At 40.6% G+C, this 16,086-nt stretch overlaps 1 protein-coding gene and 1 long non-coding RNA gene across 5 annotated transcripts in view; one reads left to right on the top strand and one right to left on the bottom strand.

Moving 5' to 3' along the window:
- Nucleotides 1–16,086, top strand: part of PTPRN2 (protein tyrosine phosphatase receptor type N2) — a 614,238-nt gene that overhangs the window by 545,553 nt on the left and 52,599 nt on the right. The window contains exons 15-16 of the mRNA XM_083466687.1: nt 10,678–10,825; nt 12,246–12,319. Of these exons, the coding sequence (XP_083322813.1) occupies nt 10,678–10,825; nt 12,246–12,319 (222 nt within the window). The remainder of the gene's footprint in view (nt 1–10,677; nt 10,826–12,245; nt 12,320–16,086) is intronic.
- LOC310689568 overlaps nt 12,313–16,086 on the bottom strand; it is a 121,018-nt gene continuing 117,244 nt past the window's right edge. For all 4 annotated transcript variants that reach the window (XR_014517503.1, XR_014517504.1, XR_014517507.1 and 1 more), the window contains one exon: nt 12,313–15,843. This is a non-coding gene — a long non-coding RNA (uncharacterized lncRNA). The remainder of the gene's footprint in view (nt 15,844–16,086) is intronic.

The raw sequence follows: 16,086 nt of genomic DNA, 5'->3' as shown, positions 1-16,086 counted from the left end.
TATGACAAAAGTGTTAATTTACTGAATTTGCCTCTGGGGGATGAGTTCATCCGTGAGATGCAGAAGATGAGCTAATGGGTCTCAGTTTTAATTCTGTTTAATAGTGTGTTTTTTTAAACCCAACTCCTGCTCTGAGACACATCAAGCCCAATAAAAATTGCGGCCCCCTCCCATCTTAATTGGTTAGAAAGCAGAAGTATTGCATAGCAGCAATGGGGAGTTGAGTTTTGCATCACCTAAGGAGTCTATCGTGTAATAAGTACATTTGTCTTAGCAATTGCTACAAGCTCTGTATGACCTATTACAGCTTCGTATGATCTCAGCAACATCAGTACCCAAGTCTGCCTATCTCAGAATTGGAGGCAGTAGATCTTTTCTTCCATCATGGGTGGAGGGGGAGAGATAGAAAGTTCAGCAACTGACAAGTGCATTGAGCAACTTGGCTCAAATCTTAGAAGCCTGTTTTCAGTGAAAGCCACATATAAAAGCCATTCATATTTGCAATTCCAGCATGTAATTTGTTGACTAGGCCCACTAGTTGCAATACTAATAACATGGAACAATTTAAGGTGGTAACCTGCTTCAATGGACATTGCTCTCACAGTTATTCAAGTGGGTAAAAGTAAAGGTAAAGGGACCCCTGACCATTAGGTCCAGTCGTGGCCGACTCTGGGGTTGCGGCGCTCATCTCACTTTACTGGCCGAGGGAGCCGGCGTACAGCTTCCAGGTGATGTGGCCAGCATGACTAAGCCGCTACTGGTGAACCAGAGCAGCGCACGGAAACACTGTTTACCTTCCCGCCAGAGCAGTACCTTTTTATCTACTTGCACTTCAACGTGCTTTCAAACTGCTAGGTTGGCAGGAGCAGGGACCGAGCAATGGGAGCTCACCCCGTCGCGGGGATTTGAACCGCCGACCTTCTGATCGGCAAGCCCTAGGCTCTGTGGTTTAACCCCCAGCGCCACCCGCGTCATTCAAGTGGGTACATGGCAGCTAAAAATATTCATTTCTAATGTGTCTTGTTCCCCACAGTTTTTTTCAGTGCTTCGTGTGTTACGTTTCTGATGTGGCGAAATGTGGATTTGGTTTCTCCTTTGACTCTTTCGCTGGAGAAAAAAGCAGTTACTTCTTCCAGTCACTACTACAGGCAGATGGAAATTGAGGGGCTTGCAAGAGAAAATGTTCGTTCCGAAGCAGAAGCCTCTAGCTTTGTTTAAAGCTGCAGTGTATCACTTAATGCAGCAAAGGTCTCTCCTTTGCAGCTTTAAACAAAACCAGGGCTGTTCTGGATGTCACAGCAAGCCATGGTTTAAAACAAATGATAGCTTGGGACGCGGGTGGCGCTGTGGGTTAAACCACAGAGCCTAGGACTTGCCAATCAGAAGGTCAGCGGTTTGAATCCCTGCGACGGGGTGAGCTCCCGTTGCTCGGGCCCTGCTCCTGCCAACCTAGCAGTTCGAAAGCACGTCAAAGTGCAAGTAGATAAATAGGTACCGCTCCGGCGGGAAGGTAAACAGCGTTTCCGTGCGCCAGTTAGTCATGCTGGCCACATGACCCGGAAGTTGTCTGTGGACAAACGCTGGCTCCCTTGGCCAATAAAGCGAGATGAGCGCCGCAACCCCAGAGTCGGTCACGACTGAACCTAATGGTCAGGGGTCCCTTTACCTTTAGCTTGATGTGAACCAGCAGCATGCTGAGAAACACAGCTCAAAAATTCATAAACACTACTCCTCCATTTCAGCTGCCCTTGCCAAACTGTAGACAAAACAAGGAAGGGGTAAGCTTTGTTATGATGTACGAACCTGGACTTGTGCTTTGTCTCCAAACAAAAACCTCAAGTGGTAACCAAAGTTTGTTCTTGGCTTACCAGACATGGTTTGTTCTCCTCAACCCAAAACCATGAGCCCAGGTCCAGATGACAGGTCAAACCAGACTCTGGCTTGTTTTGCCCCATGGAGCAGACACAGCTCATTCACATTAAACCCCTAGTGCTTTTAAAACAACAATGAGAACGGTTTAGTGGAACGTGTGAAATGATCCCATGATAGGATTCCTTCTTTCCAGGAGTGCATATATGCCAGGCAAATAAGCCTCCATGTCTTCTCAGCTCCATCCTCCTATCCTGATTGCTGCTAAATGGAACCTGCTCCCAGCCGGGTTCAGAGATGGACTCTTTAGAGAGCAACATTATGAAGCAGATCAAGGAGGATCCTGTATAGTGAAGTTGGATCTTTTCCAGGATGGATCCAGTTAACAGGGTTGTCTACTTGCAACTTACATAGGTGGCCCGTTCTAGCTTTGTGTGTAATTACAGCTATCTCATAAGGTTTCGACAAACCTGCCCTGAGCCATGGTTAGCTGTGGTGACCAATCTCTGAATAAGGTTTGGCTCAACTTGAGATGTCTTCAGATGTGCCAGTTCTTTAAAAGCACAAACCACCATTAAAAATTAAAAGTCGTGGTTTCGTCATTGGACCAGTATTCTCTCAAAACCTCATTTCAGTTGGCAAAAAAAATTATCAATGAATTCATGTACGTATGATGCTAATATCTGTATTTTATTCTATATATATACATACACAACATAAACACACGTGATGTGCTGCATTAACCTAAGTGTTACCTAGTTTCATACAAGTTTGCTACAACAATGTTTGCCTATAAATCAAGACTCAAGATTTCTAGTGCATCCTTACCTTAATTGTAATTTTCCATTTGGGGTTGATCTAGCTGTCTGAATTATAAATCAAGGGAGTTCTAAGCAAATTGGGAAGAAACGGTTTTCCATGACTTAGAGGATGTGCACAAGATGTGGATGTGGTTTTGGTACAGACTTGGTGAGAGTTTTCTATTCATGTCTTTCTTTACTATAATTGATTGTAGAGTTCATATAAAATTTATGTAATTCATGCTAGGCCAGGGGTGGGGATATGCATTTAGTTATTCTTTCAGACATCTGCTCCAACAGTCTGTCCAGGACTAAACAATAGTGTGCAATTAATTATCTTAAAAAGCCCAGGAAGCTACCACATTCCATTAATCAGCAGAAGTATGCAATAACTAAAAAAAGGAAAAGCCCACTAGGTAGCTCCATATACCAGCAAAACCCATCATAGGTACATGAATGAGCCTTATGGCACTGTGACAGTCCAGCACTAGTATAAGCATATATACTCCAAACTGTGAGCATGTTCCTGAAGCTACATAGCAGAAGGTGTGATGTAGTAATTAGCATATTGGCCAGGATCCAGGGATACCTGGATTTAAATCCACACTTGGCTATGAAGCTCAATGACCAGTCACCATCTCTTAGCTTTGCTACAGAGTTCATGTGAGAATAAAACAGAGTGGGGGGAACCTTGGGTTCCTTGAGAGAAAGGTAAAGGGACCCCTGACCACTAGGTCCTGTTGTGGCCGACTCTGGGGTTGCGGCGCTCATCTCGCTTTATTGGCCAAGGGAGCCGGCGTACAGCTTCCGGGTCATGTGGCCAGCATGACTAAGCCACTTCTGGCGAACCAGATCAGTGCACGGAAATGCCGTTTACCTTCCTGCCGGAGCGGTACCTATTTATCTACTTGCACTTTGACGTGTTTTCAAACTGCTAGGTTGGCAGGAGCAGGGACCGAGCAACGGGAGCTCACCCCGTCGCAGGGATTCGAACCACCGACCTTCTGATCAGCAAGTCCTAGGCTCTGTGGTTTAACCCACAGTGCCACCCACGTCCCTTGAGACCCACGTTCCTTGAGAGAAGGGTAGCATAAAAACAGCATAAATAAAATGGCAGGTAAACTTAACTGCGGCAAGACACTGTACAAGAGTACAACTGGAAAAGCTCTGATTTCCAGTGTTTGTAGGAAAGACTATGTTCCTTTCAAGTACACTGAGCTTAAGATTTACAAGGTAAATGCCAGCATCTTGGGTAGCTCCTCAAAGCCAGCTAATGCAAGCAGAAGAGAACTGGTGTGGTAGGCACCTACATACCTGCAAAAGTTGTGGTGCTGTACAGTTGGCACCAGTTGTACAGTTTTCAAGTACAGTCTCATGCAAGGTGCATTGCAGCTCTGCTGAAGGGGTCAAACAGCATGGGCAACATAGGAAATTCCCTTACACTTAATCATACACTTGCTCCATCTAGCTCAGTGCTGACTGGTAGCAGCTGTCCAGGGTTTTACCTGGAGATGCTGGGATTAAACCCAGTGTTGGAAAACGCCCTGGGGTAGCCTGCAAACCCCCGGAACTCCAAACGTCCTCCGATGTGTGCAGCACTGGAAAAGGCATCTCCCTTCTTCTCCAGGGCACCCAGCAACATATATCAGCTTGATATATGCACACTAATCTTCTGGCTTAACTCAGCAAGAAGCTTGAGGCATTGTAGAGTGAAACTACTATTTATTTCCACACTATGTACAAAGGCATAATGGCATCTGTTCTCTCTAGCTCTCAGAGAACAACCAAAGTGAAAGTACATTACAAAGTGCATACAGCGGAAGAGAGATAAGGCTGTCTTCCGTTCCTACAGTCTTCTCAGACACGTCCCAGACAGGCATGTGATTTATAACACTCTCACCTGCAGCATTGGACTGCATGAAATACTAACACCCGGGACGTGTTCTGTGCAAAGCATATTCTCTGCCACTGGGCCTAGCAGCTCATAATTTCTCCAACATCTTAACCTTAAATATGACAGTATTGGAGGGTGAACAGTTCTACATCCGCCAACTTAATGTGAAGTGGTAGAAACTGGTGTTTGAGCAAAAATTGGCACCTAGGTAAGATTCTAGGAGCAAGTTTTATAAGAATGTTAGGCAAGCCCTGGTGGAGCCAACCAGTGGCTTATGTAGTCTAGCATTCTGCTCTCACAGTGGTAAGCCAAAACCATAAACAATAGCAGTTTCCTGCTCATGACCCCATACTGCTGGTATTTAGTGACATACTACCTCCAATATTGCAGGCCTCAAATACAGATCAAGCCCACGTTATACACATCTTTAACATTAATTACTGGTATGTTTCCGTTCCTATTAGCAGGGCTCTAAGCTTCAGTTGACCTAACAATAGCACATCTCTTCCTTGAATGGGTGTACTATTCACATTTAAAGTACATATTTTGGTACCAAGGACAGCTCCCCTCTTAACAGGAAGAAGCTGCTTTCTTTGGCTGAGACAAGAGCCTCCCCAGAGATAGATGTGTCTGTATTGGGAATATAGTAAGTAGTACATCAAACAAGAAATTTATCGTGAGTGTGGGGGTTTGGCAGTGCACTAGCTGGTTTTGCACAGCAGTTATGCCTCCTGTTCTGGTCCTCCTTACAGCCATTTGGAAATGAAAACTAGGGATTGACATAGTCCCTATGTGGTCTGAAGATGCCAGACTTGCTAAATCTGCTGGCCTGACACTTCTGTTTGGAAATATTTTTAGGATCTTCATCTAAGGGCAAGAGGTGCCTTAGCAGCTTTGCCATGCCCCGGTTTCAACAATATGCAAGTAAATTGAGACAAATTTCTTCCAAATGTCATAATGGGAATTGAAGTTGGATTTGTTTCAAATGCTTTGCAGAATAGCAGGGGCTACAGAAGTTGCAGTTTCTCACTGAAGGATACCCTAAAAGCAGGTATCTTGGGGGATTATTACCTTGCTTTTTAAAACAGGGAAGCTTTTATAATGGTAGCCACCATTTTGCAAGATGCTCTGTGGAAAAGCTTTTGTATTGATATCAGTACAAATGAACCTGGAAACATGGATTGTGGCATCATGCTTTGCTGGGTAGGTTTCAGTTGATATAGGTCTGCTAAGTTTACCAATTCCAAGGTTTCCCAGAAGACAAATTTTGTCTACCGAATCTAGTTTAAGGGTTACCTATGATTAGAGAAGCATAAATTAAAACATGTGATTTAGATGGAAAAGTTACATGTCATCTCGATTACTGTTTTTTAATGGCACTTGACAAATGTTTTTATGTTTTCTGCAAATTTATTTTAGTCTGCTGTTCATGTTCAGCATGGTGCCTTGTTATTGTTTGCCTTTTTCGGAGCATAACAGCTATGCACACACCCCCCCCCAGCACACTGTATAAACAAAGCAAAATTCTGATGAAGACTGGTTAATCTTAAATCACTTCTGTATGCCAATTTCCAGTGTTACTCATAACCAGAATTTAGGGGAAAGCAGGTACAATTTTCTCCACTCTAAAAAATCAACTCCTTGAAACACGTGCATTGTTGGAGAGGGGAAACACTGAAGTTGTTAGCATGTCTGGACTGTAGCAATTTAGCCATACAGGCTTATCACATGAAAAATGTGAGTAAACCTTACCACTTGGGTAAGGACCCCACAACTTAGCACATAGGAGAATTTAGGCCAGGAAGAAAAATACAGTGTCGTTGAAACAGCTGGCCAAGCAACCATGTAGTTGTGGTAAGATGGTTGCCTGTATTCATCTTGCTAAGGTTGCAGACACAGCCAGGTTCTCGCAGAGGTGTCATCATGTCTTCTTAAAACGATTTCAGGTAAAAAAAAAAAAGGGATAAAGTTTATACAATGGGATTTCATCACATTTGCATGGAGAGTATTCCGTAACTGCGGAAGAGTTGTAGCTCTGTGGCTGAACACATGCTGTGCATAACAAGTTCAATGCCACATATTGCCTGGTTGGGTTGAGCAAGGCCCTCATGTGAAACTCTGCAGAGTGCAAATTCTACTGTCTTAGGTGGACCAATGATCTGACTTGGTAGAAGGCACCGTTCTGTGTCCCAAAGTAGCTGTTTTGCATGTGCGAAATGATCCACAGAGTTGCCATACTCAAGGGCTGCTTTGTTTCTGCAGTAGTTGCACAGGGAGGAGGATTTTCAGCAGGTGGAACTTTGGCTACCATTGCAGTACTAAGCTGGTTTCAAAGGCAGATCCAGGTGTTTTCACAATCTCCATTTGTAGTTATGCAGGGTTCTGTAGTTATGAAGGCTTACTGGGCCACTGAAAATCAGATGAAGTTTGAGCTTTGAAGATATAGCTCCCCCCCCCCGCCCCCAATCCCTGAAAGGATTGTTGTGTAATCTTTGGAAATCTATTTTATGAGGTGTCTCTTTTATGTGTGCCAAATGCATTTTAATCTAATGGGATAAGCCTTTCACATCAAAATAATACAGTACCACAGAACCTTGGAAAGACCAAAGACATAGGTGGCACTGTGGTTTTCAAGTACCACCGTTTTCTCACTTCCTTCCATCAAAACAAATCTTATAATCCAAAATATCTCAGTGGCAATAAATGTGTACTCCTCTCAGAGTTTTCCCACTTCTGCAAATGCCTCTATTTTTAGCTTGACTGCCCTTGGCAGATATGATTTCCATAAACCAGCTTGCAAATGTGCATGAATGTTTTGCAGAAAATTAGACTATACTTCAGGCGGCATTTTCACACAAACAAATGCATGTTTTGATTTGCAAGGAAGATCAGCATTGATACTGTTCACTGTACATTTAGATGGATGGCATCACAATTTTACTAAACTGGTAGAAAGGAAAGGAAAAAACCTAATGTATTCATTATCACCTCCATTTCTGGGAGATAGAAGGAGCGATTTCATAGGCTGCTATCTTGGCGTTTTTATTTGTAAGTTGCCCTGGGCTGCTTTGGAAGGAAGACTGGGGTAGAAATTTAATAATAAATAAGTTCAAGTGACATAAGTGGACCTTTGTGTTAGTCAAAGGAATGTCAATGGAAGCATAGAAATTGCTAAGTTGAGTCAAACCAATGGTCTACTAACAGTCTTAGTGAAAAGTTCAGGGTATGTTGGAAATATGCACCTCCTGTTATTTGGCTATCATGGCTAATAGATTGCTACAGAGAGATGCCCCATGGATATCACAGCATCTGTTGTGATTTATGTTCATGGGCTAATTATGCATAACACAAAGTAGTAATACAGTGGTACCTTGGTTCTCAAACTTAATCCATTCTGGAAGTCTGTTCCAAAACCAAAGCGTTCCAAAACCAAGGCATGCTTTCCCATAGAAAATAATGCAAAATGGATTAATCCGTTCCAGACTTTGAAAAACAACCCGTAAAACAGCAATTTAACATGAAATTTACCAAGACCATTGATCCATAAAATGAAAGCGTAAACAATGTGCTGCAGCCACACAATCAATCAATCAGTCAGTAGCTGAACTGAGTTCTACAGTCACAAAAACAAAACAAAAAAGCCACAATAAATAGCAAATACAGACAGACCTCAGCGTAACACTCAAAACGGATGTGTGTCACTCAGATCGGAAGCATAACACTCAAAACAGAGCATGTTTGGCTTCCAAAAAAAGTTTGCAAACCGGAACACTTACTTCCAAGTTTGCAGTGTTTGGGTTCCAAGGCATTTGAGAACCCAGGTACCACTGTAGTTATATTGGCTGCTTATCAGATTTAATGGATGACTCTTCTTCATAAGTATGAAGTCTTGCACATCCTTTCTGTGTCTGCTCCAGTTCTTCAGTGTCCTTTCTGAAGATGCAGCTAGGCTGGAATTATTTATATTTATGAAATTCTTCTGAAGTTTGAAGTATTTTATTCTTTTTAGTAATTAATCAGGATATGCAGGAAGAAGATACAAATAAATTTGTAGTTGGGTGATGATCTCAAAGTCAAAAAAAGTGGGGTTCCCCCCCCCCCCAGCCTATTGCCAAACTGCCAGGAATTAATTAGTTTGATGTAGGGTTATGTGGTCAGAAATTGCACAAGGACTTGTTGAATTGTGTGCAAAGTCTTAAGATGCACAAAAAATAATAATATCCCGGGACAATATTTATCATGAAAAAAGCCAATAAATGTCATACTTTTGGGACCCTTATTGACTAATGTAAACAAAACAAGAAATGCGGCAAGTTCTGTTATCTTTTGCACCTCAAAAAAACAGAAAACCTTTTTCATTAACAATATAAGCCTACAGTTTGTCATGCTGGATTTTTTTTTTAAAAAAAATGCTTTTAACAGCTATCACCTACATCAAATATATATATTTGAATTCTCTGAAGAATTACCCTTTGTAATATATATGTGAATTAAACAAGAGTATCCATGCATCACAGTCTTGGTAATACTTATCTGGAAACTTTGAAAGGACTATTGAAAATTACAGAAGAATTTGATTTGAATTGGAGTCTGACTAGTTTAGGAGAAGAGTAAGCATATTATATAAAAGTGCATTGTGTTGCTCCAAGCTAGGACCAGCCTGTTCTTCACATGGGATGCGTACAGTGTGATCTTCACTTCAGTTAGTTTTGCTTTGTCTTGCCATTCTTGTGCTACTTCTTTGTTTTATTGCCTCCTACCCTGACGCTGTTAATTATCAGTCCCCTGCCACCCCCCAGTGATGACATTTTTAAAAATATATGCAGGTTAAATGCAAAGAACACATTTAACACCATGACTAATTTGGCCCTGGACTTCTTTTTGCCCTGCCACCGGCCCCTGGGAAAACTTGCTGCTCACCACAGAATTGGAGCAAACGCCAATCGGACTTTCTCCAGATTTACATTTGCTCTGATTTAGCACCAAAGAGCAAGTTTTCGGGGGGGGGGGAGCAGAGGACAAAAGTAAAAACCTCTCTGACTCATGCCTAGACAGCAGAAAACCGCATGGATCAATGCTTTCTAGGCATGAGACAAGAGGATGTGTACACAGACGTTGGGGAAACCAGAGAAGCAAGTCAACTCTGTTCCTGTTTTCTTCACTTTGACTCTAATGTCAGAAGTCCAGCTTCATGGGTCTTGTGGCTCGGGTGGAACTCATGAATTGCACCACGTGGCCGAACAGCAGATTAGCTTGATTCTTATTTCACAGCCCTGCCCTGCCCTATTTTGGCTCAGCAATATCATAACCTGCTTTTGCAGGGATCCAGCAGCTTTTGAAACTTCTTTCAGCTTTAAAACTAGTTTGCTATGCTGTTTTGAGAAACTTGGGTTCCGTAAGGGTTTGACCAGTAAAGCCTTAAACGGCTCAGGACCGCCTCTCTCTGTATAAACCAACCTGGACTCTGAGGCCTTTCTTCATGAGACAACACGAAAATGGGCCTTTTTTTTAGTGGCTCCCTGTTTGTGTAATGCTCTCGCCAGGGTGCCTTCATTATATATATTTTAGGCAGCAGGCGAAAACATTCCTCTTCAACCAGGCCTTTGGCTATTCTTCAGCCTTGTGGGAGGTGGTTGGTTACTGTTTTGTTGTTTATGTTTATTTCTGCTTTTATCTTGTGAACAACTCTTGAGTTCTGTTGATGAAGGGCAGTTTATATGTCAAACAAACAAACACAAATAAATAAATAAAATAAATAAATAAATAAATAAATAAATGTTAGTTGGTTAGTTAGTTAGTTAGTTAGTTAGTTAGTTAGTTAGATAAGAAGCAAGCCCCTGGGCAGACAGTCATAGTCAAGCAGTTCTTGAATTTGAGCCAAAGTGTTTTAATCAGGTGTAGGCAAACTCCGGTCCTCCAGATGTTTGGGACTACAATTCCCATCATCCCTGACCACTGTTAGCTAGGGATGATGGGAATTGTCGTCCCAAACATCTGGAGGGCCAGAGTTTGCCTATGGTTTTAGTCCTCTCTAGTCCATTCAGATGTTAATTAGAATAACAGAGTGTTGAGTGTATAAATAATACTACCTCTGATGATATTTTCTCATTTCAGTCCTATATGGAAGACCACTTGAAGAACAAGAATCGCCTGGAGAAAGAATGGGAAGCACTTTGTGCTTATCAGGCTGAGCCCAACGCAGCTACCATTGCACATAAGGAAGAAAACGCCCAGAAGAACCGCTCGCAAGATGTGGTTGCGTGTATGTACAGTTTAAGCTGGATTCATTACTTAATTGCTTTCCCCTTTGCCTATTACTGCAATTAGAGGAGGAAATGTGTCGAAAGAACTGTTATCAGCCACTCTGTGCAAGGAACAGTTAATATTCCTGTGGCCCACCTTGTTGTCTTGCTGTGTGCTTCAGACTTCTCATGGTGGATGCTTCTGCTGCTGCTTCCAAAGTATGCTTTGCACTACTTCCCAGCATGTTGGGCAAAAAAATTTCAGGCATTTCAGGGGGTTGGACTAGATGACCCTCGCGGTCCCTTCCAACTCTACAATTCTATGATAACAGCAAGTGCCGTTTTGCGTAAATGACATTTCATTTCGACAGCCTCATGGTGCGGCTTTCGCGCATGGCTTTTGGACACAAATACCTTTATCCAAAAGTGCACAATGCTCTTGGCTTGTAGTTAGAACTGTTAGACCCAGTCAAGTGTATAAGCACCTGTTGGTTTTGATAGATGAGCTTACAAGGCAGCTGCTCTCCGTGTTGGGCCTAGGATGGAAAGTGGAGCCGAGAGTAGCCAGGGCATATATGTGTTTTAAAAGTTTTTTATGCTCTTCATGTGCAGCCAAAAGCAGCACATTCCTATTCCATGTACTTGCTTATTCTGGTAGGTGTATCAAACATTCTGTATTGTACATCAGACTGAATGCACATGGCTGTATCATGAGATCGACGCTATTTATTAAATTTCATCAGCTACCCTACATATGAACTTGGGGTGGAAATCCCTTTAATAGAAACCTGTTATTATTGGCAACGGTCTTTAAGCATTGTCATGCTCTCATACAGAGAAGGAACACGGAAAGGTTTGGCATCATTAATGCCCTTGCTAGGGGCTACAGACCCTGAAGCACAGTCTATATTAAACATTGTTGTGTGTTTTTAAGTGAACTTGTTAGACACCCAAACATTTTACTGATTTATTTATGTGGCGAGGTTTATACACTGCTTCATCAGGGGGGAAAAACTGCTAAGCTGTTTACATAAAATGATATAAAATAGTCATTTGAAAATACTGATAAAACATTAAAAACATGTTGCGTTAAAATGTATCAAGCTAGAAATAAAATCAGTAGTTCTCTTTTCAAAAAAATATATGATAGACTTGTGTAAATAAAAACATTTTATTTTTTTAGCAGGCGCTGAAAACAATACAGCGAAGGCACCTGCCTAATAGCAATTATTCCTCAACATATCAAGTTCGATTTCAAGAACACTTTTTATATGGTTCTTAACCATTTAAATCAGTCTTTTGGAAAAACCCCAAAAACCTTTTTGGAAAAACCCCAGGCTGAATAGTAGTGGTCTGTTCAGAAATGCTCTTTGAAAGATCTCTTTTAACATAAATATGAATTAATACTGATTTTAACATTTTTTTATTTTAAAAAATCAGATGATCATTGCAGGATATGTTTGAAAGCTGAAAACAGTCACGACAACTCGGACTACATCAACGCAAGTCCTATTGTAAGTATAAAACAAAAAAAAATACTACTTTGCCTTTTTGAAACTAAAACGTTAGTTCTGATGGAAGAAAAAGGTTGATTGTGATGCAAGTTATAATAGCAATTTATTGAGTCCACATGGCGACATCCCTCCAATATTTCCCTTCCTATGACTTTGCGACCAGCAGTTTGCCTGCTTCTGATAGCAGCTATGTACAATGGGTGTTCTCTCAGTAGTTGTATTAATCATTTGGCTAAGAATGCTACAGTGTGAGAGTTTAGATAAATGGGGAGTTTCTGGGTGGGAGAGTAAATACTTGCCCAGCTCCCTGCAATAGGTTTCAGTAAGACTCCTTATATCTTGGGGACATGGTGATTGTTCTTACTGTTCGTTATCATTCCGATAGCTGTGGGAAGAATTGCTTTTCCCCATTGACAAAATATTGTTGGTAAGGTGCAGCAGATGCCCTATGAAATAGCATCTATCTTGAGGAAAGACATTGGGATCACCTTAAAGCCAAGTAGCCATTTTGTATTTATTGTACGGCAAAATTGTGTGCCCTGATAATTTAGACTGGCAAAATTTGTGACATTGCAGGAAGTGAACTGAAGCAGAATCAGAACTTTGTTTTGTTTTCCTTTCCTTTCAGAGTTCACAAAGGGTAACTGAAATCTAGTCCCATTTCTCACACCTCAGTCCAAATTCTTCCAGTCATTACAGTTTCACACAAATCAAACTGTGTTTGGCCAAAATAGATGTTTCAATGTGGCTTCACTGTGTGTCACACAAGCTGTCTCACAGTCCTTGGTTGTTTCCAATAGCAAAGTATGCTTTAGGGTAACATCAGAATATTTTAAAATTCTGCTTCATTCTTGCTTGATGTGTCTTTATTGACAGGAACAAATAGCTTTTTAATGCCATGATTGTCTGGTAATTTTACTGGTTCCATATTTAAAATGTGTTAACTATTTTCATGATATTGAAGGTGCATGATATTTTGTAGGTGCAATATTAGTAGTAAGCTTCAAGTCCTCAGCAGAGAACTTGCTCCTGTTAACTTTCATACTGATGGGCTAAAAACATCTCTTGTTTGTTTTGAGAACTTAACCCTAGTCTAGCCAAGAACAGATAGGAAAGGCTAATGAAACGTAGCAGATGTGTGGAGACCTGAAATAACAGTGGTTTGATCTTCTTCACCAAATACAAATAATCTTTTTAAATTCAAAATAAATAAATGAAGTGGTTCAAAATTTAATAGCTTCCAGCAATTACCGTGCCAATAAAATGGCATATTTGATGCCACGAAGCCTTTGGATGTGAGGTGAGAATTGCCCTGTATTCCAAACGGAAAATTAATAACGCTAGAGCTATAAACTATGAATTGGACTAGAAAGTTTTTTTTATTTCCACTCGCCTCCCTTCGGCATGCGAGGGGCTTGATGAAGCCGGAGTGTAATATAAAGCAATTACATTCAGGCCTTGGAAAGGGAGGCTTCCAGGGGTGTGCGTATAGTTGTGTGTTTCCAGCTCCAGGGTCAGTGGTCCAGCCTCCAGCTGGGGCTCACTCAACCTTGGCTTGAGTCTAAATGAGTAAAGCAATACATGCTGGGGGAGCCCTTCTTTGCACCAGACAATGCGTTGGCCACCTGCCCACATGTTTCTTTCTCGAAACTGCTTAGCAGCCCCCCTCCCTGCCCCCACTTTCCCATCCCTCCCAATACGTTGTGAAAACCCAGGGTTTTTTGTGTGTGTGTTTTTTTACACTTAATGCGCTCAAAAAGCAACAAGGAGAGAAATCTGCAAAGAGATCTGATGAAATATCTTGCTGATCGTTGTTGTTTTTAATTACTATTCCAATGCGAGGATGCTTAGAGATTCCTTGGAATAAAACTGAGCTGGAAGTCCTCTTTCCTGTTCTCTGAAATAACATAAAATACCGAGGTAATAACTCTGCTGCCAGCGGTTGAATGAAAAGCTTGCAATTACAGCACAAGGAGACCCTGACTGTGCAGAATAAAACTATGATAATTACATCTGTCATATTTGTACTTTGTCCTCATTAAATTCCAGGGAAATCATCCAGTAGTAAATAATGTGCAATCTTTGTTTTTAAATCAGAGGTCAGGAAAAGTAAATGGGAATTCTGTTTTTCCCTCTTAGGGTGTTGGAAAGGGGGGAGCCCATCAACTACATTAACGAAAACAAAATAGCACCTACCTTTCAGCTTGCTTATTACTGAAGCCACCAGACTGAGGAATGTGATTAACATGACAGTTTGCTCAAACACAGCATACAAATTTTTATCAGTGAGAATAGATTCTGAAATTTGTAATGACATTTAAAACCATATTTATTTCATTCCATTATCTTTTTCATTTTTTAAAGAGGGATTTCTTAAAAATAAGAAAGAAAGAAAGGCAGGTGCCAGTTATAATAATTATATGTTCTAATATACTATTAATATATTAGTCATAATTTTATCATCTCCTGTATCATTTTTATTTTTAACAGAGGAAAGAGGTGATTCAGTAGTATTTACCTGCTGAAAGTCGTGTGTGTGGTGGTTTTAAATATATTGCAGTGTGGAAACAAAACTGCCTCCGAGCTTGCCTGTAGTTTTAAAGAAAATTAATTTCATAGAGCTTTTGGTTTTATGTGTTGGTTTTATGCACATTAAGTTTAACCATGCATTTAAAATAAGTATGCAGGAAGTCAGGATAAATTGAACAGCCAACACACATGCAGAAATGAACTTAGCTGGTTTTGAGCCACAAATATTACATTGCTCAAAGCCAAAGAACTAAATAAAAGAATTCTGAATTGTATGTTGTGTCGGCACAATAACTGGGAAAATACAGATCTAAATTGGCATGAAGCTAGTTCAGTTTAAGTGGAGTCACACAGAACAGATACATTGTTTGAATAAGATTTTATCACAATAAATAATGGCATAATATCAAATCTTTTCTTATTATTCCCTTGGTAAGCGGTGGAGCATTGTTTTTATTCATATCTAGATTTTTTTTTAGTGCAAAAGCATATGCATGAAGTTTGTTAAAACAGAAGGATAAAATAACACTGTCTCTAAATATAAAAAAAAATTGAATCTTTTACACATTAGCATTTTTAGCATTTACTTGGGGGCAGCATAAATATGCAAAAAGAATTGACATACATATTTTAAAAATTCAGATAGAATTGATTATAGCAATGTATTTGTATTCAGTGTGGTGTTCTCTAGTTTAGGAATTGTCAATCAATTTTAATTTGGGGACAGGCAGGGGGAGCGCTTAGATGACTTGGAATTAAAACATCTTAGGTTTAGAGGTGGTTTGATCTGATCCCCTGCAGGAGTTCTCTTCTGATAAGTTGGAACGAGGCAGATGGTTCTTTTGGGCGTCTTTCGATTATTCCTTCTTCCTCGTATGATACCAGAATCAGAGCTGTTAATTTTGCTTTGGTTCAAGTGATCCTTAGTCACATGTATTATCATGGAAACTCTGGATATGCGGTAGACTAGCCCTCTTCCTGGCTTGCTGGAGCAGCTGTGAAAAATGATAATTTTGTGAGAAGCAGAACATGTGTAATTTATACATTTTAAAAAAAAATAGACTCTACCAACTATATCTGTGTAAGTTGTTGTTTATTTAAAAAAATATATAGTCTAAACTTCCTAAACCCTTGCAGATCAAAAAACGTTGATATTTGTCCTAATGAGCCAATTATTTGCTGTCTTATTCTCTAAAATGAACTTTGTGACCGTTTCCGATTTATCTATCTGTAGTGAT

This window comes from Podarcis liolepis (genome assembly GCF_965112155.1).
Source record: "Podarcis liolepis genome assembly, chromosome: 12".
In the NCBI taxonomy this organism is placed as follows: domain Eukaryota; kingdom Metazoa; phylum Chordata; class Lepidosauria; order Squamata; family Lacertidae; genus Podarcis; species Podarcis liolepis.
The sequence above is the reverse complement of the archived record's forward strand: the minus strand, read 5'-3'. Positions and strand labels throughout refer to the sequence as shown.